The 22,854-nt window shown below is 36.8% G+C and overlaps 2 protein-coding genes across 21 annotated transcripts in view; both read right to left on the bottom strand.

Moving 5' to 3' along the window:
• psme4b (proteasome activator subunit 4b) overlaps window positions 1-19,544 on the bottom strand; it is a 33,650-nt gene extending 14,106 nt beyond the window's left edge. Inside the window, exons 1-23 of one of the 4 annotated variants that reach the window (XM_051915052.1) lie at window positions 19,024-19,542; window positions 16,406-16,546; window positions 15,736-15,852; window positions 14,413-14,466; window positions 11,466-11,510; window positions 10,990-11,139; window positions 10,797-10,860; window positions 10,636-10,710; window positions 9,408-9,530; window positions 9,213-9,305; window positions 5,989-6,254; window positions 5,196-5,382; window positions 4,950-5,039; window positions 4,788-4,852; window positions 4,555-4,705; window positions 2,789-2,887; window positions 2,634-2,703; window positions 2,485-2,552; window positions 1,428-1,643; window positions 1,149-1,306; window positions 894-989; window positions 190-245; window positions 18-74 (exon numbers count right to left, since the gene is read on the bottom strand). In XM_051915052.1, coding sequence (XP_051771012.1) covers window positions 18-74; window positions 190-245; window positions 894-989; window positions 1,149-1,306; window positions 1,428-1,643; window positions 2,485-2,552; window positions 2,634-2,703; window positions 2,789-2,887; window positions 4,555-4,705; window positions 4,788-4,852; window positions 4,950-5,039; window positions 5,196-5,382; window positions 5,989-6,254; window positions 9,213-9,305; window positions 9,408-9,530; window positions 10,636-10,710; window positions 10,797-10,860; window positions 10,990-11,139; window positions 11,466-11,510; window positions 14,413-14,466; window positions 15,736-15,852; window positions 16,406-16,546; window positions 19,024-19,220 — 2,638 coding nt within the window. In that variant the 5' untranslated portion in view covers window positions 19,221-19,542. Of the gene's footprint in view, window positions 1-17; window positions 75-189; window positions 246-893; window positions 990-1,148; window positions 1,307-1,427; window positions 1,644-2,484; window positions 2,553-2,633; window positions 2,704-2,788; window positions 2,888-4,554; window positions 4,706-4,787; window positions 4,853-4,949; window positions 5,040-5,195; window positions 5,383-5,988; window positions 6,255-9,212; window positions 9,531-10,635; window positions 10,711-10,796; window positions 10,861-10,989; window positions 11,140-11,465; window positions 11,511-13,603; window positions 13,686-14,412; window positions 14,467-15,735; window positions 15,853-16,405; window positions 16,547-19,023 lie in introns of those variants that run through there. The other 3 variants (XM_051915051.1, XM_051915053.1, XM_051915054.1) reach the window with 3 other exon arrangements.
• Window positions 19,545-21,725: 2,181 nt separating this feature from the next.
• Window positions 21,726-22,854, bottom strand: part of svila (supervillin a) — a 77,019-nt gene continuing 75,890 nt past the window's right edge. For all 17 annotated transcript variants that reach the window (XR_007932965.1, XM_051915047.1, XM_051915036.1 and 14 more), the window contains one exon: window positions 21,726-22,554. Coding sequence is in view for 16 of the 17 variants with exons in the window: in XM_051915047.1 (XP_051771007.1) it covers window positions 22,468-22,554 (87 nt within the window). In the remaining variant the exon portion in view is untranslated. The remainder of the gene's footprint in view (window positions 22,555-22,854) is intronic.

Raw genomic sequence — 22,854 nt, 5'->3', positions numbered from 1 at the left:
AAATGAGGAGCACTCACGAAGCAGCTGTCTCATCACTTTACAGATGGCCTCGCGGTAGTTCTCTCTGGACTTATCTGAAGAAATATCAGCAATGCCTTACTGCGACGCTCTTAACTGTACATTCATCACAACAACACGAAACACAACAGGTTTCATAAGCAGTTTCACCATGATCCAGTTGTGGCTTACCATAGTCAACACCAATGTACAGCTTTGTTTCCTCCAAACTAACCATGCTGGGAACACTACAAAGAAGAGAACGAACAAAGCAAAAAAAAATTATATTCATACTGAAGTACTACCATTTTAACAGTTGGGGTCGGAAAGATTTTTTTTTTGAAGATTTTTTTTGTTTTTGAGTTGTCATTTATTTTATCAACAATACAGCACAAACAGTTATATTTTGAAATATTATTAGAATTTAAAATAATGATTTTCTATTATAATGTATCTAAAAATGTCATTTATTCCTGTGAATAAACCATTACTCCAGTCTTCAGCGTGACAAGATACTTCAGAAATCATCCTAATTTGCTAATTTGGTGTTTAAGAAATGTTTCTTATTATCAATGTTAAAAACAGTTGTGCTGCTTAATATTTTTGTGGAAACCATGATATATTTTCTTTCAGGATTCTTTGATAATTAAAAGTTCGAAATATCTATCATTTTTTACCAATTTTGCCAAAAAAAAAAAAAAAAAACACACCTTACTGACCTTAAAAAAAAAAACCTTACTAACCTCAAACCTTTGCATGGTATATATTTGAAATACTTTTAACAATTAAATGCAAAAGTTTAAACAATCATGATTTAATCAGTGCTGTGTATTTCTTTGCACATCCACAGTTTAGAGGGAACATTGTTCTATATCTCAGTGGGTTATAGGACTTACAGGCCAGTGACTGTGGTTCCATCAAGAGGGGGCAGCATGCTGCCAGCACCCAGCAAACAGTGCTGGACTATACACAGACTCTGAAGAACATCATCTCTGTTTAAAAAGCAGAAATAAGTCAGCATTAGCAAAACCAATTCAAAAAAATTATTCAACACTGTTAAAATCAATACAATACTGAATGATGTTTTTTTTTTTTTTTTTCCTCTCTCTCTCTCTCTACCATTATTACAGAGTGCTTGTTTGATCTCTGACCTGCTCATGTCCTGCTCTCCCTGTGCGTATCTCTGCAGGCGCTGAAGCTCGGGCTGCAGCAGCAGGTCCAGAACATAGAACACAAATGCCGTCTCCTCTGCGCTGGGAACGTGCCAGCGGATCTCCAGGTGCCAAAGGTCCCCCGGACGACCCCAGTCCTGTGGAAAGAAAGGAGGAAGAGAAAAGTCATGGGATCAACAATGATCCAATACATTTGAGAAAACAGAAAAGACATGTGTGATCAGAAGTCTACACATATGTTGGACACATTTGTAGTACCTTAATGGGCAAGTACTCTTGCAGGGGCCTGTTGAAGCCACCAGGCACACTGCAGTAGTCTGTGGGGTAGGTGAGGGCTGTGGAACGCAGGATATGGTGCAGCAGGTTGCAGGCCAGCGTGTAGCCCTGCTTACAGCGCAAGCGCAGGGTCAGCTGCAAAGTCTGCACCAGCTGTGCGCGGTACGGGAGGAGCTTTTCTCCATCCACACGAGTCACCTAAAGAAAGATCAGTGAGAGACTATGAGATACACAACAATCATCTTCTTGTGGCTGTCTTGTAAGGTGACTGATTTGAAGCACTTTTTATAGGCACTGTCTCCATTAATGCTCCATTAATGCTCCCAATGTAAAGTGCAAGTGAGACAAACTTCATAGTTGAATTTAGTTTAAAGGGATAGACCACCCAAAAATGAAAATTCTGTCATCATTTACTGACCCTCATGTTGTTCCAAAGCTGTATGACTTTCTTTCTTCTGCTGAACATAAAAATATATTTTGAGGAATGTTGGTAACCAAACTGTTTGTTCCCATTGACGCCCATTATATGAACAAAAATATAATGGAAGCCGATGGGAACCGAATGTTTGGTTACCAACATTCTTCAAAATATATTCTTATATATAAAAATAAAGTCACACAGATTTGGGTGAGGGTGAGTAGTGCCAATGTAAAGCTAATGACTTAATCTAATAAGCATAAAATCAACATCATACAGAAATACTGGGTGAAACTGTATTTTAATTAGATTATTTAACATCAGTATTTAACACAAGCATAGATAACATGCTTATATTTGTAATTTTTTTTTTTGATTTTAATGAAAACTTTGCAGTGCATTATATGATTGATTTATCCACTTATCCATGAAGAACATATGTGATGCTGATCCAAATTATCTTAACAAGGTATATAGTATTAATGCCTACTGTTAAAAACAGCCTAAGAGTCAGGACAGAGGCTACGATGCCTAAAAATGTTGCCTAGATAGGCAGCTATCATGATTTTGGAACACAGCTTAAGATCTTCAATGTATAGTATGATATAGTGTTGTGTTCACCTCAGACAGCAGCTGAAGGCTCCAGAGCAGTTCTTTATCCAGTTCTTCCTCATTCAAAACATCTTCATCTGAAACACACCAAATCTCAAGTGAGGATGGTGACACACACTCAAGATGAGACAAACAGCCATTTATTTTCTTGTACGTACTGGCAGTTAGATGAGTAATAGCGCTACAGCAGTGTGGTACAAACAGCCTGAGAGACTCAGCAGGGTGACACTGAAACAAAGCACAGGAGAGTCAATCAATGCAGTCTCACAGTCTGGTATCTGTCTGCACAAATTGGAGAAAGGGGAAGTATTACCTTAGCAGCTGCTCTGCACATGTCTGCCACCATCCTGCCTGCAACACGAGTCTCAAAGATGTTGGTGGTGGCAAAATTGAAGACTTTCTCAAGGGCCACCTATAGACAGATAACACCTTATATAAGTCTATTTATGTGCATGAGTATTTCCAGTGCCACAGTCTCAAAAAAAAAAAAAAAAACCCACACTACTGTTCAAAAGGTTTGGGTTTGGTAAGATTTTTTTAAAATGTTTTTTTTTTTTTTAAAGTTTCTTATGCTTACCAAGGCTGCATTTATTTGATCAAACATACAGTAAAAATAGCAATATTGTGAATTATTACATTTTAAAATAATTCTTTACTATTTTAATATATTTTGAAAGGTAATTTATTTCTGCATTGGCAAATCTAAATTTTCAGCATCATTACTCCAGTCTTCAGTCACATGATCCTTCAAAAATCGTTCTAATTTTCTGATTTGGTGCTCAAGAAACATTTCTTATTATTATCAATGTTGAAAACAGCTGTGCTGCTTAACATTTTTTGGAACTTTTTGTGAATAAAAAGTTCAAAAGAACAGCATTTATTTGAAATAGAAATCTTTTGCAACATTACAAATGTCTTGATTGTCACTTTTGATCAGTTTAATTTATCACTTGCTGAATAAAGTATTTCTTTAAACAAAAAAAAAAAAAAAGACACCAAATTTTTGAACAGTAGTGTACATGGGTACTACAAAATAATAGAGAGAGTCAAAACAACTGACTTCATGCAAATACAACAATGCAGTGCAATGTGCTGTCAATTTTGACTGATCAATTAGTTGAGACAACTGGTGAATCAGTCTATAAAAGTCACTGAATCACAGACTGATTCAGTCGGACAACTCACTTCTTCACTAAATTTCAGATTATTCACTAAGCCGCAGATTATTATAAGCCAAAAATGTTAAAAACACAACAGTGCTAAAAACATCTGTTGTCATAAATTCTATATTAATTTTTAAAAAATGCTATTTAAAATTTGCAATGGCGTTTTTCCACTGCGTAGTACGACTCGGGTCGGCACGGTACACCTTGGCTCGCTTCGCTTTTCCACTGCATGATACAACTCGGCCTGGCAAGGCTCAGCTCAGTTAGTTTTTCCATTGCGGTTAGTCCCGCTTCAAAGTGGGTGGGATTATAGACTGTTCGTTTTAATTGTGCCACCTCTGCTGTGATTCGCTTCTCAGCTACCAACGAGAGGAACATCTGCACCTCTTCTACTGAGCACGATGCAGCCATTTCTTGCGTACGACGGTTGTTTAAAGCAAGTTGTTTAAAAAAAAAAGTCATGCAAACAAAAACTACGGTGGTTGTTGCTGACTATTTAAATCTAGCGGGTTTGGTGTCTCGTGTTGCAAATCCAATGACACTGGTACTGTATCTGCCTGTCTCTGTTGATGTTGCTATTCTCTCTGACCAATCAGTGATCCGCAGTGTTTACATGTCACATTTTAGTATCGGTACAGCATGCTTGGAACCTCAACTAGGGTGGTACTATTTAAGCGAGCCGTACAGAGCCATACTATGCAGTGGAAAAGCCGCAAAAAGTGAGCCGTACCATGCAGTGGAAAAGCATCAAAGTGAGCCGCACCGTGCCGTACCATGCAGTGGAAAAGTGCCATTAGATTAGCAAAATCATTCTAATTACTAAGATACGACAACAGACACTTCTACTGCAAAAAACAGTAATATGTGTAAAAAATATTAAAGTGTTAAATCCTATTAAATGTAATAAAAAAACCTTGAATATCTCCATAGAGCACTGTGTCAGAATGGTGCTAAAAGTGGATGAAAGGCCCAGCTCCACCAGACTCTCCAAATGAGTCATTTTCTCTGTCTCCGTCTCCTCGCGCGTCTGCTCCAGAGTGCTGCTGTCAATCAATGCAAAACACCTACAGACACATAAAATAGGGCATAAGCCATAAAAATACAGTGTTTTATACTTTTTGAAGCACACACAACTGAATGACTCACCTGTCCATAAACTGCAGAACAAAGTCTTCGAACTCAGCAGAAGCCGAACACAACTCTCTCTCCATCTACAAAAAGTAAAAGATTTTATGACCAAATACAGAAAAAATAATTATATAAAAAGCTCTGCAATGGGTCTTTTTGCATATTATTTCAGAGCCTCACCTCTGTCAAGTCATTCTTCTCATGGAGGGCTGATGAACAGTCCACCAAAGGCACTAGAGTAGTGAAAGTAGCAATGAACTGGAACGTAATCTTAAAAAAAAAAAAAAGAAGAAGAAAAAAAAAATTCAAGATTTTAAGTCAAATATGAATATTGTCATATTTTGGGTGCTTTATTTCATTAATTGTTTAAAGAATACCATTGTTTAAAGAATACCATTGTTAATGTTTATTTCACTGTTTACCCACCATGCATTTGCTGAAATCATTAGGGTCAACACCAGGCAGTGCTCTCATAAGCAGGGGCAGGACGTGAGCGGGACCTTCGGGATAATGTCGGCCACCACTGAGAAGACTGCGGGCCATGCCAATCATGCAGCTGAGAGTGGCAGTAAGCTGGTGTGGCTCCGTCAGTGTCTCCATAGCAGGATACGTCCTGCAGGGGGCAGCACATTCACACATTACACATGGTGGCTTTTAGTTCATTCCTCCTTTGGGAACAGTCCAGCTCCTGCTTTACATTGGATTTTAAGATGACTGCTTACAAAGCCTATTTACAAAGATTGGATTTGTAAATCCTGACAGTGAATAAAAGAAGCCACTATATGGGCTGATAAAGCTTTAAGACTTTTACTTATTGATTTTTATACTGCAAGTCATAAAACTAAAACACTTACTTTTTAGTTTAATTTTAGTTTAGGTTAACACTAAAACAAACAAAACTAAGCATATATTAACAAAAACTAAAACAAAATTAAGCATATTTTAACATTTAATAAGCTATACATTATTATTATAATATAATATAATATAATATACTAATAAATGTACCAGAATATAAAAAAAAAAAAAAAAAAGAAGAAGAAAGGGTGAATTTATATTTGCATATGCTGTAGCTATTTTTGCTGGTTTGGCATTTAAGTCATCGTCATTCTTCTCAACCCAACCTTTTTATGTAAATTAGTCTGATTAGTCAGTGCTATTTGCTTGATATATTAGTGCCTACATGCCCTGAACAGCTCCAACAGTTCCACACACTCACTTTTCCAGCACAGGTGGGATAACCAGCTCTGGTCTCATCAGGGCAAGGTTCTGTAGGGCCTGAGCTGCGTCCATGCTGCCCGTCTTGCTGAACATGGCCATCAGTACTGGCTGTTTCATGCTCTCCACAAAGTCTGTCACATCCTGGTCAGTGAGTCTGTGATTGGAGGGAACAGGGGTGATCCAGCAGGGTTTCTTATAGCGCTCCCGATGTAGCCGTCGAACCACACTGGCAGGCAGACGCTGTAGAAGCTTCATCAGCTTCATCTGGAGAACAAAATAAGACATACACATGAGCTTGGAATCACTAAGAAAAGTTTATTATTGCATTAAGATTTTCATCCATAATGATTTCATTAGGATTTTCAGATAAAGTTTTGTCCCATGTTTTCTCTAGCACCCACAATAATAGTGATACACTTGTAGTTTCAGATTATTCATGGAAAACCTTGTCTAAAATGTCAGCAGCATCCCAGTCTTTGCTTCACTGTTGCAGATGAAAGTAGCATTTGGCATGTTCTGTTCAATTTCTGTTCAATTAACTCTGGTTAGATCCAGTGTGTGCTTTCTTCCAAGACAGTAGTGCTACTCATGCAAGGAACAGCCTTCAGAACAATAGACTACAGGTTTTCTAGAAAAATTGGATTCTTTTGGTCATTTTAAAACTAAAACTGGACTTTAGAAATTCAGGTGAAATCCATACATTAGCATCTGAAAAATAACCATTGCACTGGGCTTTTCACACTTCTTCAAATACCACAAATGTCTGTCAAAGTTTTCGCTAGTATCGAGATTTTAGGATGATCTCTAAATGACTGTAGAAACAGTTTAGCTGCTAAAAATAGGACTTTGCTTAATTTTTTTGTTATTTCAAAGTAATAATAATAAACTAAACTAAATTTTCTGAGATATGTGCTGCACATCATAGAAGACCATGTTATCATCTGTTAGTCTTAATCTTAGGAGAAAACTAAATAATTTTAAGCTTGTTTGCGCTATTTTCATCTTCCGGGTTTAAATTCATCTTCATGTCTTTGTCACAGGATGTGACATTTTCACATCATTTTTACCTCATAGTACATCGATAACTAATTTGTGTCTCATAATTATTCATGAAACTGCATGTCCTGCATGTCATGACGTTTTGCTTAATTATTCAAGACAGCAAGTGTTGATTTCCTATGACAGGCTCTTCAAACAGTGAGATTGCACACAGTAAGTGAGAGATGCATTAATGGATCAAAAATGAGTGTTTGTTTTTGCCATGTAGGAGATTCTGCATCGCATAAGTTCTATAGATCCTGAGTCTTCGATGCAGAGGCGATTCATCCACACCATGAGTTTAACCGGTCTTTACGGCCCCATTACCATTCAAAGAGCGTATAAAAATGCAGCAAAATAAGCCTCTAAAGTTATTGAAGATGAAACAGCACGTTCATATATATTTTTGATGCAGAGTACAAAGGCAGAGTACAAATGCATCACAGGATATGCATGTATTTGTGTAATTTATGGAGAGCTTACAAACCATGTATAATATTATATACATAATATAAATATCATATATACAGTCAAACCAAAATTTATTCAGACACCTTGAACATTACATTCATTATTACAGTTTATTCACTATAGTTTAAAAAAATGGTAATAAAATATGACAAGAATGCAGAGTTAAACTGTGTCAGAATAAATTAATCTTAATTATGTCAGATAACACTTAAGCAAAACATGGTCAGATCAAAGTGTCTGAATTTTTGGTCCCAAATTATCATCAATTTTATTGGTAGTCCACTGTATGAAGAATTTTTGGGTATGATGTGTCACAATTTACTTTATTTTGCTATCCTCACTTACATAAATGAACTATAGTGTCCTGCACCCACTAGTAAAAAAAAAAAATTATATTGTGTCTGAATAATTTTTGGTTTGACTGTATAATATAATAATGTTCATTTTGTTGCTTGTAATTGTGAATTACAGCATGAATTTGTGTGAAGCTTTGATGCTTTTAACTCAATGAGAGCAAAATAAAACAAAAGATGTTGTTGTGTTGTCAATTCCTCTTCCCCCTCCAATCCACAGCTTACCACTCCCACTTATGTATTATTTTTCAAAACTGTGGAGAGAACTAACTGGTGCTGAAATAGGGGGTTTCATGACCTTTTAAAAAAAATCTGGCATGCATTTTTATTAAACCATTAATAACAATGTTTAAATGATGCTTGAGGAAGCAGAAATGTCAATATCTTTCAAAAACATAAAAATGTTACTGATTCCTAACTTCTGAATAGTGATGCAACCAAAAATATTCATCTGAAAGAGCAAAAAAAGAAAAAAAAAAAGTTTGCTTTTGGCTAAAATAATTTGAGAGCAGTTGCTGAAGAACTAGTTTATCACCTGAGAACAGGACACTGAACAACATACTGTGTTCACTTACCCAAATTTATTATTCAAACTTTATTTTCGGTTCCAGTTTTCTTCACACTAAATGAAAACTTTAATTTCAAAATCATTCGCCGCATAACTACTTTTAAAAAGTAATGAAGCATAAAGGCATAAAAAGGCTTAGTAATACTACTTCCTTCTGATAACAACACTCTTGAATAACATCCGGTTTCAAATATGGAGTTAAGTAATTAACTTTGCTAACTACCCTCATGATTTTGTATGATACTTTACGGAGTCATGGGTAACACTTTATTTTAGGGTCTTTTAACTAGTTGCTTATTAGTATGGATATTACTAGAATATTGGCTATTTATTAGTACTTATTAAGCACATATTAATACCTTATTCTGCATGACCTTATTTCTACATTCTTAATCCTACCCAATACCTAAACTTAACAACTACTTTACTAACTATTAATAAGCAGTAAATTAGGAGTTTATTGAGGGAAAAGTCATAGTTAATAGTTTATGTGTGTTCCCTATTCTAAAGTGTTACCGAGTCATGAGTGCAGAAAAAGGACGCAGGTCAAGGATGACAGATGGTCGATAACTGGAAAGTTGTTACTGGTGTTTCAGAAGTTGGAATGTAGAGTGACCTCACACTGTCTGAGGACCATCTGTCACTACATATCACACTCATACACGTAAACATAAAGCTCAACTGACAACACACACCGCAGACAGTTCTAGACTGGATTCAAGGAGTGGGCTGGACTTTGAGGAGGACAAAGGGAGCAAGATTTCGCATTGCACCATATTGTTCTATTCTTACCAGCCAGCGCCCGTTGTTTGAAGGGTGGTAGAAGGATGCTATACTACTGAAGAGCCCATTAAGCTGTTTCTGGGCCTGGTTCTGTGGGCCGCCCTGAAAAAGATGACAAAGAATATTACAGAGAGTGATCTGCAAACAAATGTACTCTTTAATAATTAACCTATTTATAGGAGGAGTGTGACTCATGAAACTTACCAGCATGGAGGAAATCCAGAGGACCACGTGACCAATATCATAGGAGTTGGTCAAGTATCTGGGAACGACCATTTGGCTGGTGCCAACAGGCAGATTGAAGCTACGCAGGATCCTGGTAAAGATCTGAAACAAGACAACAAAGTATCAGTATACAATGCTCTGATGTCTTTAGATTATCATCTATAATAAGGTTCAAAATTTTGGGGTCAGTAAGAATTTTTTTGGGGGGTATATTTTTACAGACTGTTTTCTACAAAAATATTAAGCAGCACAACTGTTTTTAACATTATCTATGTTTCCATTCAGAATTTTGAATTTAACTTGTGCGTAAAGTTGAAAAAATCACATAAAACATTTGCGAATAAAGCAGCGTTTCCATCCCATGTGTTCAAGAGAACAAAATTGTCACTTCCTGGGAAATTGGCACAAAATATCAGTAATAAAAATGGAAGTTGCTGCAATCGGGGAAGCCACTGTGGCTCTTTTTTCCTACAACATAAATGACTTGCAACTCAGAGCACGCTGACAAAACGCAATAAACGCTGTCATGATATCCTGTGTTTGGATGCCTCGTGTTTGTGAATGCAATCATGTGAGATGCTTCTGGGAGGTCATTATGACAAATCATTCTGATGACAGACTTTAGCCCTGGCATTTCAGAATGAGCAAACCAACATTTGAGATGCTGTGCAATAAAATTGGTCCGCTGGTTAGTTCAGTTATCCAATCACATCTACTGTGGAGGGAAAGTCAACAGTTTTTTTTGTTGTGCATCGAGGGATTAATTCGGTAAATTTGTTTCTATCATAGTTTACGCGCATGTCTTATCAGATATTTTTTATTTATTTTTTTTATGTGCATTTTTAGAATTTATATGCATCTTGGCGTTTCAATCCAGCCTTTTTTTATACCCCAAAATGCACATAAAAATAGGTGGAGGGAAACATAGCTATTGATAAAAATGAGAAATGTTTCTTAAGCACCAAATCAGCATATTAGAATGATTTCTGATGGATCATGTGACACTGAAGACTGGAGTAATGATGCTGAAAATTCAGCTTTGCCATCAGGTATATTACATTTTAAAATATATTCAAATCGAATACAATTTTATATTTCACATTATTACAGTTTTATCTGTATTATTGATCAAACAGACGCCTTGGTGAGCGTAAGAGACTTTCAACCCCAAAACTTTGAAAGGTAGTGTATACAAGCAGGACAGTACCTTGGGAATGTAAGGATCCCAGTTCACATAACCAATGTTGTCATTAGCCAGACGTGCAAAAAGATTCACTAGATTCTGTAAGAGGAAATAGAGGATAGAAGGCTGATGGTGACATAATATTATGCACTTAACAAATGAATTCAGGAATGAGAAGTACTTACACCCTCCCAAGCGGGCAGGTTTTGTACTGAGACCCAGAGATCCATCAGTTCATCAAACCATAACCTAAAACACACACAAATACTCCTTTTACCCAGGGTCATACTTGTTGGCTGCACTTTACGAATAACAAGTAATTTATTATTAGACTGCAACCCTCTTATTTCATTACTAGGTTGCAAAAGAGAGTCTTACTTGAAGCCTTTGTGATGCTGTTCTGGGGGCATGATGGTGGGCAAGAAGAGCTCAAAGTAGCCGATGGCCTTCTGCATAGTGACATCAAACGGACACAATAACGGTCGCCACTCATCAAGCATCTCCTGTGTAGCAGACTCAGGGAAATAACTACGCACACACACAGACACACAAACAAACTTAATGAGAACAAAATCACATGCCATTTTCTCAGATCCATGGTTATTTATTTGTTATGTGAGCTCTTGCAAAACGATGAAAAGTGGTTGTTATATGAACGAAACGGTATAATGTGTTAAGATGGCTGTAATCGGCTCAGTGTGAAAGCTGTGGGCTTGTCTAACAACGTCCTGATTACACGATTCTTTCAACAGCACAACGGAAAGCTGATTAACACAATGTGCAATTTCTTTGTGAAAGGGGTCGAACATTTATAGGCACATTAGTGAATGACAAAGGATTGAAAGAGAACTCACAGTCTGCAGCTCTTGACTAGTGTCTTCAACACATTCTCAACTGAGCTAGAGGGAGTGAACAGGGGAGAAACAGAAAAAAAAAGAAAAAAGAAGTGCATTAATGTAATACGAAAGGCAAGGCTCATTTGAGGTTGAAGCAAAAGATGCGATTAGACCACGTGCAAAGCAGAAACCCAACTACAGTACATTTTGTGAAAGTGTAAATGAGAGATTCCCAACACCAGAGCCTGGGCACATGAGTGCAACATGCCAGGTTATCAGGTTCTCCTCGTCCTTTTTATAACTGAGCTCAAAAACACTGAATACCGACACGCTGCATTAACAGCCAATTCAAATCAGGAAGCTGCTCCTAAATACATATTTATTTTACCTTGTTAAAGTAGCTGCTCCTTAATACATATTTATTTTACCTTGTTGGCCAAGTTGTGTGAAATATTGGCTGTGGATTATGACTTTAAGAACACAATAATGGCACTAAATGCTATAAATAGGGAAAGGTCAGGATGGTGGGATAGTTAATCTGGACAACTAGCTTAAAAATCCTTTTTGTTTTAGCTTTGATATTTTTGGCTGTGGTGATCTTGAGTCCACAGTATTTTTGTGAGGAGTGAGGACTATCATAGTATTGTACTATCAAATGTTATAAATATTTAGCCAAATTATTTGTTCGATATCCATCAGTAACCCTATTGGATACAATATATCCTATAAGGACTCTGTGTTTTTGAATTCATTCTGTTTTGCACTATGAAAGTTGTATTTTTAAGATTGCTTGTAAAAGTTATGATTTGTTCAACCTGCATTCTGTTCCATTCTGATGTGGTCGATCCAGCTGCTTATTTGAATGCAAGAACACGTCCCATATGATGAACGCCTCCTTAAAATGCATAAGATTGGGGTCTACTAGATCTTACTCACTGCTTTCTTAAAGGGATATTTCACTCGAAAATAAATTGTCATCATTTACTCAATCCAAACCTGTATGACTGACTTTATTCAGTGGCACAAAAGATATTTTGAGAAATGTTTCTGCTTTGTTAACCATACAATGGAAGTTACAATGTTGTTTGGTTCCCATAATTCTTCAAAATATATTTTTTTGTGTGTGTATGTGTGTGTTCCACAGGAACAAAGTCATACATGTTTGCAACGACTTGAGAGTTAGTAAATAATGAAAATTTGTGTTTCGTGGACTATCCCTTTAAACAAGCTTGTCTAACAGTGGTTTAGATAACCCACTGACTAGTTGATAATTAAAATATGTTGTCTTCTACATCCCTAGTTCTAAAAATACATCCCCAGAGAAACCTAGCAAGACACGGCAGCTGTTGATCTTCCTCTCAGTGCAAGTGTAAACAAACACCTTCTACATTCAGCACATTCTCTCATTTCGGGCGAGATTAAAATAGAACACAATGATACCAGAACCCAAGGGGAAAATTGGCAAAAGTTGGGTGACCTTGCTCTCTAAAACAGCGAGCCAAAGTGATCTGACCCACATATTCAGCCTGACCTAAAAGAAACAGGACTTTTCAGGAGTTACATTTCCCAAAAGCATTGTAAGCTTCACCCAAAATGTATGGCATTCTTTCTTCTTTGGAACATAAAAGATGATATTAAAATGACTCAGTGTTTTTTGTCCATATAATAGAAGTCAAAGGACTCCAATGTTGTTTGGTCCCCAAATTTCAAAATATCTTATTTTTGTGTTTTTAGTTGAACTGTCCCACTATACCATTGGTACCAGTGATCGTTAGGGCCAAGTCCACATTTGCAGCAGCGTTGCTTCCGGAAGTATACTTTTTCCATTCATTTTTCCCATAGGGATATTATAAAAGTCTTTGTTAAAGCGTTATAAGCTATGAACCAAACCAACCAACTACAAGGTGAATCACAACATTACAAACTTTTATTTAAAAGCAAAAAAGTATTTGAAAATCTGACAAAAAGACAAAGGTTATAAGACTGTGTACTTAACGGCTTTAGTGAGGGAAAGAACTAGAATCCCATTAAGCATTTCAAATGGCATAATCAAATTAAAATCGATGATGAAATATAAAACTATTCATTTAAAAGTTGTTGATTATATCAACGGAAACAATGCATTTTAAGTTCATTGCAAAACATGCTGTACATACACATTTAAGTGCTCTGACATCATTGCTCGCCACGACTCTCTGATTGGTGGAATTTTCTGTACAGCATCATGGGTAATGAAGTTTTTCACCACGAATTCAGCTGTTAAACAATTAAAAATAAGTTGAAATAATGCAAACGGATGGCTTCAACAAAAGCATATACCACTGATTAACAACCTCGTAGCTCACAGTTTGTAGTTCTTTACAGGTTTAGAAGTTACTGTTCAAAAATCACTTTGCCTATGGAGAAAATGAGTGTAGTTTTTACTTCCGAAACACAACTGTTGCATTCTACAGGCTTATGATGCTTTTGGGAAAGACAGCCCTGAATTTTCTTTAATATAAACCCTTCGCCCACCTGTGAAAACAAACAAAAGATTCCTAGATTAACAGAATGAAGTCACAGCGATGAGTCTATCTCATTCCTGGAGGAGGTGTGCTGGAGAACAGTTATTTAAAAAATCTATTTTGTCACTGTGCCACTATAGTTTGTCAGGAAGTTTCTTTAGCCTAAATATAAAGAGATGACTGACACCTCTGAGTCACCAGGAATCATATTTGACAGACAAAGATGAATTATTAGAAACTTTAAAGGGAGCACCTGATCTGTTTGTGAAGCATGTTATTAAGTGGATACGACTAAGCTACTACAAGAACAAAGATCATAAGTACAAACGCAGGTGTAAGCTGTGGTTGGATTTGTCATTTAGATCGTTGATTTGCTTTTAATTTTGGAAACATGCAATTAAACATGAGCGACTGCCCTTGGAAAAGTACAGTGCAACATGTAAAACACGGGCTGTGCTTACCGCTTCCGCACAATATTAAGCATTTTTTGTTTAGTTGAGGCTTCTGCTCGATAACTGAATGTGAGAAAAGGAAAAATGCATAAGCCATCGCTAGACATACCAATAACATCAATCTTACACTTGTAATTGTTTAACAGTAAGGCTGGGACAATAAATTGAAGCATCGCGATTCGTGGATCGATTCTGAGATTTTCTGAATGCATCGCAACTTTCTCTTGAATCGATTCTAAGCTTAGGTTTTAACAGCAGATGGTGCTCTAGGCTAGTTTTTAACCGCACGCTCAAATGCTCATGAAGAAGAGCGCTGAAGAGTGCTTGTGTGTTCTTCTGAGTCTGAGAATGTACCTGCACCTCAGAATGCTTTTATGACACAAGATTAATTATAAACAGCCCACTGCAAACACCCTTGTAACTTGCTTAAACCTTTTCGAAGTTTATGAATGATTATTTTATAGAAGGTTCAAGTGGTGTGTCAAAAGAATTGAAAACAAGCAGAGTACGGGTGTTTCTAAAGCACACAGTGCCTTCTGCTGTTAAAAACTAAGCTCAGAATCGTTTCGAGAGAGAAACGCAACACATTCGGAAAATCTCAGAATCGATCCAGAATCATTTCTCGATTCACAATGCATCGATTTATTGTCCCAGCCCTATTTAACAGGTTCTTCTAAAAAAATACTGTGTGTTAAATGCATATGGTTGTGTTACGAGAGTCAGCAGTGCTCATTAAAAGATCCAAACTAAAATGTGGAAAGATAAATATAATACAAGATAAAGCAAATTGCTAAATGTTAAGCAGCATCAGGGTCCTCATTTTCCATGAACCAAACATGGCACTGACAAGTTTCCCCCCCCCATGACCTCACCTTGCCCTGTACAATGAACCATGTGTCATATCTATATTCACCATACAGAAACACTTTCCATCTCTGCAAATAGAATATGAAATCTACTTTTCACATTTTTTGTGATGATTTTGAGGGGTGAATCTGCTGAATGGGTTTAACTGGTAGCTGAAAACAGAATCAAATTAGCTAAAATATTTAATAAACAAACTTTCGATTGTGGGTCAAGAATTTGTAAAACTTTGTAAATGATGGCCAGATGGCAAATTTCATGTGGGCCTGATCATCAGGTACCATGCTATAAAAATATATATATGCTATTTTATATATATATATATATATATATATATATAAATAAATATATAGCATGGTACACATACATATACAATGTTCCCTGGACATTAGACTTGTAAGCATAGTTCACAGCAAACTTGAATCAGTGAGACATAGATAGAAAGATGAAAAAGACAGAAAGGCCTACTTTGGGAACCAGTTTAGACCAAGATGCTCTGTTTTGGAGTACAGGATACTCTCATAGAGATCGTACAAAGGCCTCCAAGGCAACTCCAAATCATCCCGGGACAGCAGTTCTTTCTTTCTGTATAGTAGAAAAGTGTTTTCAGAAAAATTACATTATAACTAGGGGTGTCGATTTAAAACATTAGCTTAAAAAATTATGCATTAATCATGGTCTGGGGCTTGTGTTCAATTATATGGAAATAAAACCAAAAATATATTCTCATCTGCCACAATAAACTCTTTGAATTATCTTAATTTCCTTTCTAATTAGAATTATTTTGAATAATTAAAGGTGCAGTAAGCGATTTCTGAGAAACGCTGTTGATATTTAAAATCATCAAAACAAACACGCCCCTGCACAGGCGCCTCCCCCATCATGAGTGGACACGCCCCTTATTGCTTATTGGCTACAAGTGCACCTCCCCCATCATGAGTGGACACGCCCCTTATTGCTTATTGGCTACAATTGTGTTTTGGTGCTCGGTTTGATCCACTTTCAACAGCGTTTCTCAGCATTCACTTACTGCACCTTTAATCATGTAATTCATGTATATAAAAATTTTAAACGCCTGACAACAAATCTGCTTCGCTATTCTCAAATATGTAGTTTTGTTAGGGATGCTTTTACATACTTCAGCAAGTTGACAAGGAGTCGTGCAAAGCTCTGCATCATGCTGATCTCCAGCTTGGGGATGGTGACCAGCTCGTACAGAAGCTTGATGAAGAGCACATGGTCCTCCTTGCTGAACTTCCTCCCGTACAGCCGAAGGTACCTAACAAGGGGCAGAGATCATGTCATACAAGTGGGAAACAGAGAACAGGAGAGGGACAGAAACAGCATGATTCACAAAAGAAAAACTTGCATATTCTAGAACAGTAAGTAGTCTACAGAAGGCAAGGCACACCATTTCTAAAATAAATCGTTACTTCATTTCAAGTTTATCTTAAAATCATCACAATTAAGCAATGATAAACAACCCAAAATGAAAGTGGGCATCCACCACCCCAAAACAACACATATTACAGTGAATGTTCAGAAAGCATAAGGGGGAGAAAAAAAAAAAAACTTTTGTTTGGGAGGGAAACACATATGGCCATAAGTTATCTGTTGGAGCAATTCTGACCTTATCACGAACCATGTACGCACAACGACATGATCATGAGACAAACAGAGAGCGCTGTGAGTCTAAGGCTGAGTCAGGCTAGCATGGCACAATTATTGAAAGGGGTCATCAAAATAGATTATATAAGAGAGCCTTTAAAAACACTCAACTAAATGTTAAAAGCTCGCACTTATTCCATTTGAGCCTGTTTGTTGTATACCAGTTTCCTTTTTACCTATTAAACTGTAGCGCCATGGCAAACAATATGTATGGGAGAGTATACATACATATCCACATACATATATATATATATATATATATATATATATATATATATATATATATATATATATATATATATATACACATACAGTACAGTGCAAAACTCTTAAGCCACCACCAGCTTTGTTGTTTTAGCAATGTTTAAATGACCATCCATATTTATTTTTTGGTCTTTATTACAATACAAACAGAAAATATGTACACAAAATGTAAAAAAAAAGAAAAAAAAAAAGAAATCAGAACAAAATGGCTTCTTTAGGCAAAAATCAGTATTTAGTGTGACCTCCTGGACCGTTTGGGGCCAACTGAAGTCCACTATAAGGAGAATAATCTGGGAAAGTTTTCATTAAAAATCTTAATTTCTTTTCGACTGAAGAAAGAAGGGCATTGACATCTTGGATGACATGGGGGTGAGTAAATCATCAGGAAATTTTTATTAGAAAGTGGACTAATCCTTTAAGTGTTAACAATGAGATTATGTGGTTTTTATAATCAATTAACACTGCTTTTGTAATTTTTTTTACAAAATGTGTCACCAAAAAAGTCATTCGGTTTAACCAAAATTTCAGTTTTACTGAATGACACTATTGGTTATACCAAATGTCTAAATGATGACACATCCTGCCAGAAGATAATGACCGCATGACTTGATCCAAAATGTTCCCTATATATTGGTTACTCCGAATGACATCAACGAAATTAATTTTTCCAGACATTTTTTCCTCTTTTTCTCTACACTTCAAAATCTTTAAAATACCTTTATATGTAGCAAAATACAATTAAAACCTTTTGGATTCAAAATAAAGAGATATAGTTGTACTACCATACATACTTTGGATGTCATAGCTTTGTTTTATATTATTATTAAGGCTTTTGGACAAAAAAAAAAAAAAAAATGACCCGTCACGTCATTGACCAATATATATACATAACCGCTCAAACTTTTGAGGTCTGTACACACTACTGTGTACATAATATTAATGATGCGTATATAACAGACAACTTTTTCGCCTTTGCTCGCTCTGCACTCAAAAACGAACATGGACTCAATGATGAATCACTTGAAACCATTGGCGAATCAATCTAAATGAAGCACAGGAGTCATCGGTCTGAATCAAACACGAACCACTCACTACTTCACTGAATCGGCTCGAATGACTCACTGTCACTGAACTGCAGATTATAGTACAAATGTTATATAGCATGCACATGAAACTAATGGAAAACGTTGTGTCATCAAATAAAATGAACCATAAAACGTAGTCATGGGGCATTTTAATCGAACAATATCCCATTTATCTGGCCTTTAAAGAAGCTCTTAAATAAGGTCCCATACTTCTGTGTCTATGTTCAACACGGTGAAAACTGATCGTGAATCACTTTTCAATTGTCAAGAACACTTATTAAATAGACCGTAATGAATAAGGCAAACTATAAAAGCATGAAATAATATGCAATCAGGTAAAGTGTCTTTTCAAAGACTCCATGTCCAACCACTAGTTGCAGTGATGCATGTGGCAGCTGCTTATCCAGCACTAATGTTAGCCTCCGTTAGCTGATTAGCTTAAAAATGAGCTTAACAGTCCCACATTTCCTGCCTTTTACCGACTGAAGCCACTCTGACAAACCAGACCAACGTAATATTACGTTGGATATTATGACAGGTCATTATGGAGTACTACCAGATGGATATGTGATGTTTACATATGAGCAAGGACAGCCGAGTGACTCAGGTAGCACTTAGCCTTTAGCTCTAGAGCTAACGGCTACAAGCTACCGGAGTCACTCAGCTGTCCCTGCTGTTTATTAACAAAACAGATTCAATTACTGCAGCAAAGCCATTTTTAAGTCTTGAATATACTCACGTGGAGAGTTTCCGTGTCCAAAATAAAACTCCTGGCCATAACTCACGGAGCTGGACAGCCCGACCCAAGTTCCCTTTAATCTGGGCCAAAATGTCATTGGATTCGCGGTCTAGTTTATCTGCGTACGGGAGAAGTTTGTTGTAGACGATCTCTTTCTGAGGGACAAAACCTAATATCTCGGCCTGCTCCTTTTTCATATTACGATTCCCAAAATAAATATCCTCTTCTGACGTGTTCGGCTTATTTCCTTCCCCTCTTGACAGAAGTTCCCGTGACAAATCTTTGTTTTATTCACAAAATCCGATACTTTCGCATAAGTGCCGTTATTGTGGAGCGGGATTCTGATCAAAACTTGTTACTTCGACAGATCTCTGTCTTTCTGACCTCTGGTGTTAAACACATTAGCTTCAATCACCTACATACAGAAGTCTCCCCTCACTCTCTTGACACATATTACGAGTCACACGGACAGACACACACTCACATACACACACGCTCAACCTCACATACATACACACCGGCGGGCGCAACAATGAGCCATGAGCGGCGCGCCCCCTACTGGTGCTCACCTGCACATTCAGCAATCACAACAAGGCCCGTGAAAACGTTCAAAAGTGTGAAATGAAATTAAATAAAATAAGATGTTTTGATTATTTCTTCTAGCTTATATATGTTAATAAAGACTTTTTGTCTCTACCCTCTAACTTTTCACATAGTATTAATGTTTTTTTATTAAAATAAATTGCTGCATTTATATTTTAGGAAGGGAGTTTGTAGTATTTTCGCAGTTTTTACATTAGCTCATAGTGTACAGTACATGTGAGCATGAATCATTTAAAAAGAACTAAAGTTTTTGAGTGTGTCACTGCAAAAACCATCCCTTTTTCGCTGTTTCTAAAATGAACATGTATTTTAACCTAAGAAATGCTGGGAACATCCACATAACACAAGCTTTGTTTGTATATTGGGCCCTTCACTTTGTTTAAATGGTTTATCCGAGGCAATGATACTAACGAGATAACTTAAATCCGCTTTGGTTCTTTCCTTGTGCGCTGACCTAGTGCGCTACTATTCACTTGATCTAGTGTCATGGCAGAAGAAGGGAAGAGTGTTCTGTGCAGTCACCCTTCAGCGGCCCTTTCTTAGTTTGATCATGGGCGCCCAGTTGTACAGAGATGTGTGCATTTATGTGCCTCAGTGGGCCTTCAGTCTCACAATTTAATGCAATTTTTCCCACGTTTCATCAATCAAGTGATTTCCAGTTTCTCACAGATATTTAATCTTGACTGAGACCCCAGGGTGAATGAAAAATGATCATATTCATGGCAGCAAAATATGAAAAGATGCTACATTCCCACAGCTCCTTGTGCGACAGTTTCATCAAGGTCATTTATTACCTATCAACCACACACCCTATGTCTTTTCCAACCAACAGGAAAATTCAATAAAGAAATTCCAGCTAATCAGGTGCAGTGACCTTTTAGCATTCAGCCAATCAGATCCTCTGCCTGGAGGGTTATTGCATTCCAGGTAAAGCAGATTTGTCTGCCCTGATCATGGGTGTTGTTAATGAGATTCTGGATTAACAGGCCCACTTGCCAGTCTCTAAAATATGGTGCTGTGTCAGTTGTAACAGAATACAGCACCCGAAATGACCATTAATTGAATGCATAACAAATAAAAGAATAATCACATGCTCATTTTTTTTTTCCAGGTCCCCTCCAAGCTACTATATGAAATCACACATACCTTGCCAGCTTGTATACAAAATGCATGTTCATGTTATGATCAAATGTGTTAATACAAATTGTTTGCAACTATTACTAGCGTACAATGGTTGTACGCTTGCTCCGGAGTTGTTTTCTTAGATGTAGATATGTCATTAATCCTCAGTCGGACAGACAGGAAGCGGCTCCTTGGCCATACAACATGTTTAGCCTTGACTTTGATTGATCATGTGACTTGTAAATCCCACTTGACCCAAGTTCAAAGCCTTCACTTCCAGTGTCCCAGTTGTTCTCTTGTGAACTAATATGGCAGTGCTCATTTTTGTTTATTTGTAACTACTTTCAGTTTGTGCCGTTGATCATGGGCATTCCTAATATAAGTATAGTGATTGATAGAAGGAAGATTGACAAGATTTAGCCGTTAAGATTTAGTTGCAATGAAAATGACAACTTATTTATTCTATATAGAACTATTGCAAATGTATTTTTGTTAATGAGCATCAAGGTTTCGAACAGAAATAAGGCAAATTGGATCATTAAAAAAAGATAATGAAAAGATATGTACTCTTCCCCACCCCATATAATTGGACGTTCTGGGATGATGCAATACTAATCACTCTCTCACTTGTGGAACAGTAGTGCCCTCTGCTGGTCTTTCTAATGTTTTTAAATATGAATATTCACGGAGCGCCCCCTAAAGGGACATGGTAGGAAAAAAATACGAGATGGGAGGAAAAATGTTGTTTTAAACTTTTGCGTTCCCGCGAGAAAAACTTCAGGTTCCTATGAGAAACTATACGTTTGCAAAGCAAAACTATTGGAATTATAGCAAACAGTATTGGAATATAACTTTTCTTCCCATTTCATTCTTTTCCATCACCATGTCCATTTAGGGGATCCGTAGAAAGTTTAACTAGGCCTATTCATTTTAAACGGAAGTGATTTAAAATTAAGGATAAACCACCAGACAAAGTATTTATTATCTACATTATACAGTGTTTATTTGCACCAATATTTATTTATATCACAAATATGTCTTCAAAATGCAGACTAGCATCTGTCTTTATATAAACTGTACATGAAGGCAAGGCACTATACAACGCATAATAGAAAGAGATTTTCTCTTATTCCACAATTTCATTCAATCCTTTTCAAAGAGACACACACACTGTATAGATATACACTCTCCCATGTACACACACGCAGGGTTCTCAAGTTCAAGCATCTGTCTGGAAGGTTAAACACATCTTGAGGTCATTTATGAGAGCAGATATGAACGTACTTACATAAAGTGCTCTTTTGAGCTTTCTTGCATTCAGATAATTACTAAAAGGCTTTTATGTTAAACTGGGCAGTGCATGTTGGATGGTAAATGGCTTCATGTGGACACAGAGCAACGCAAAACAATAAAAACGGGAGGAAAACAAGCTGGAAGCACTCAAAACATTCAACAAAAAAAAAAAAACAATCTCACTAATTCACTGATAGAAAAAAAGAAGAAAATGGGAAAAAATGTGCTACAAGAGGCTGGTAAACCCTTGCCAATCTCAGTCTTTTCTTCTTCCACCAGCTGCTTTTCACCTGCCTGTGTGGTTTGACACAGGTAGATCTTCTTCACTTGCGCTTGTCCCGTCTTAATCAAAAGGAATGAAGGTCTCCACTTGCAAATTCAATCCCAATCAGCAGTTCCAATGCAGTCAGATTTCCTCTAGTTCCTTTAAAACAATCCTTTGGCTTTCTTCACATTCACTTGCTTCCATCCTGGCAGTGCCTCATATTCACTTCTTGTCATCTCCAATGCTTTCTGTAGAGAATGTAGACACATATATACATAATTTTAGGGATAAGGATTTAATAAAAACATGCAGATGACATACAAGTGTTGAATCACAGTCAGGACTCTGAAATGCTGAAAATATGGATGCATGATCACACACACAAACACAACAGCTGTAGGATATTGGTTACAGCCATTCACCAATCCAAAGTACGCCATATTTGTTATCAGCCGATATTAAAATAAGGTACGAGTCAATGTTGGATATTTAATTGTTCATGCTCATTTCAAACTGAATATCATTTTTATACATGATACATGTTGTTT

The sequence above is a fragment of the Ctenopharyngodon idella genome, chromosome 12 (assembly GCF_019924925.1).
Source record: "Ctenopharyngodon idella isolate HZGC_01 chromosome 12, HZGC01, whole genome shotgun sequence".
Taxonomy (NCBI): Eukaryota; Metazoa; Chordata; class Actinopteri; order Cypriniformes; family Xenocyprididae; genus Ctenopharyngodon; species Ctenopharyngodon idella.
This window is presented reverse-complemented; position numbering and strand designations above follow the sequence as displayed.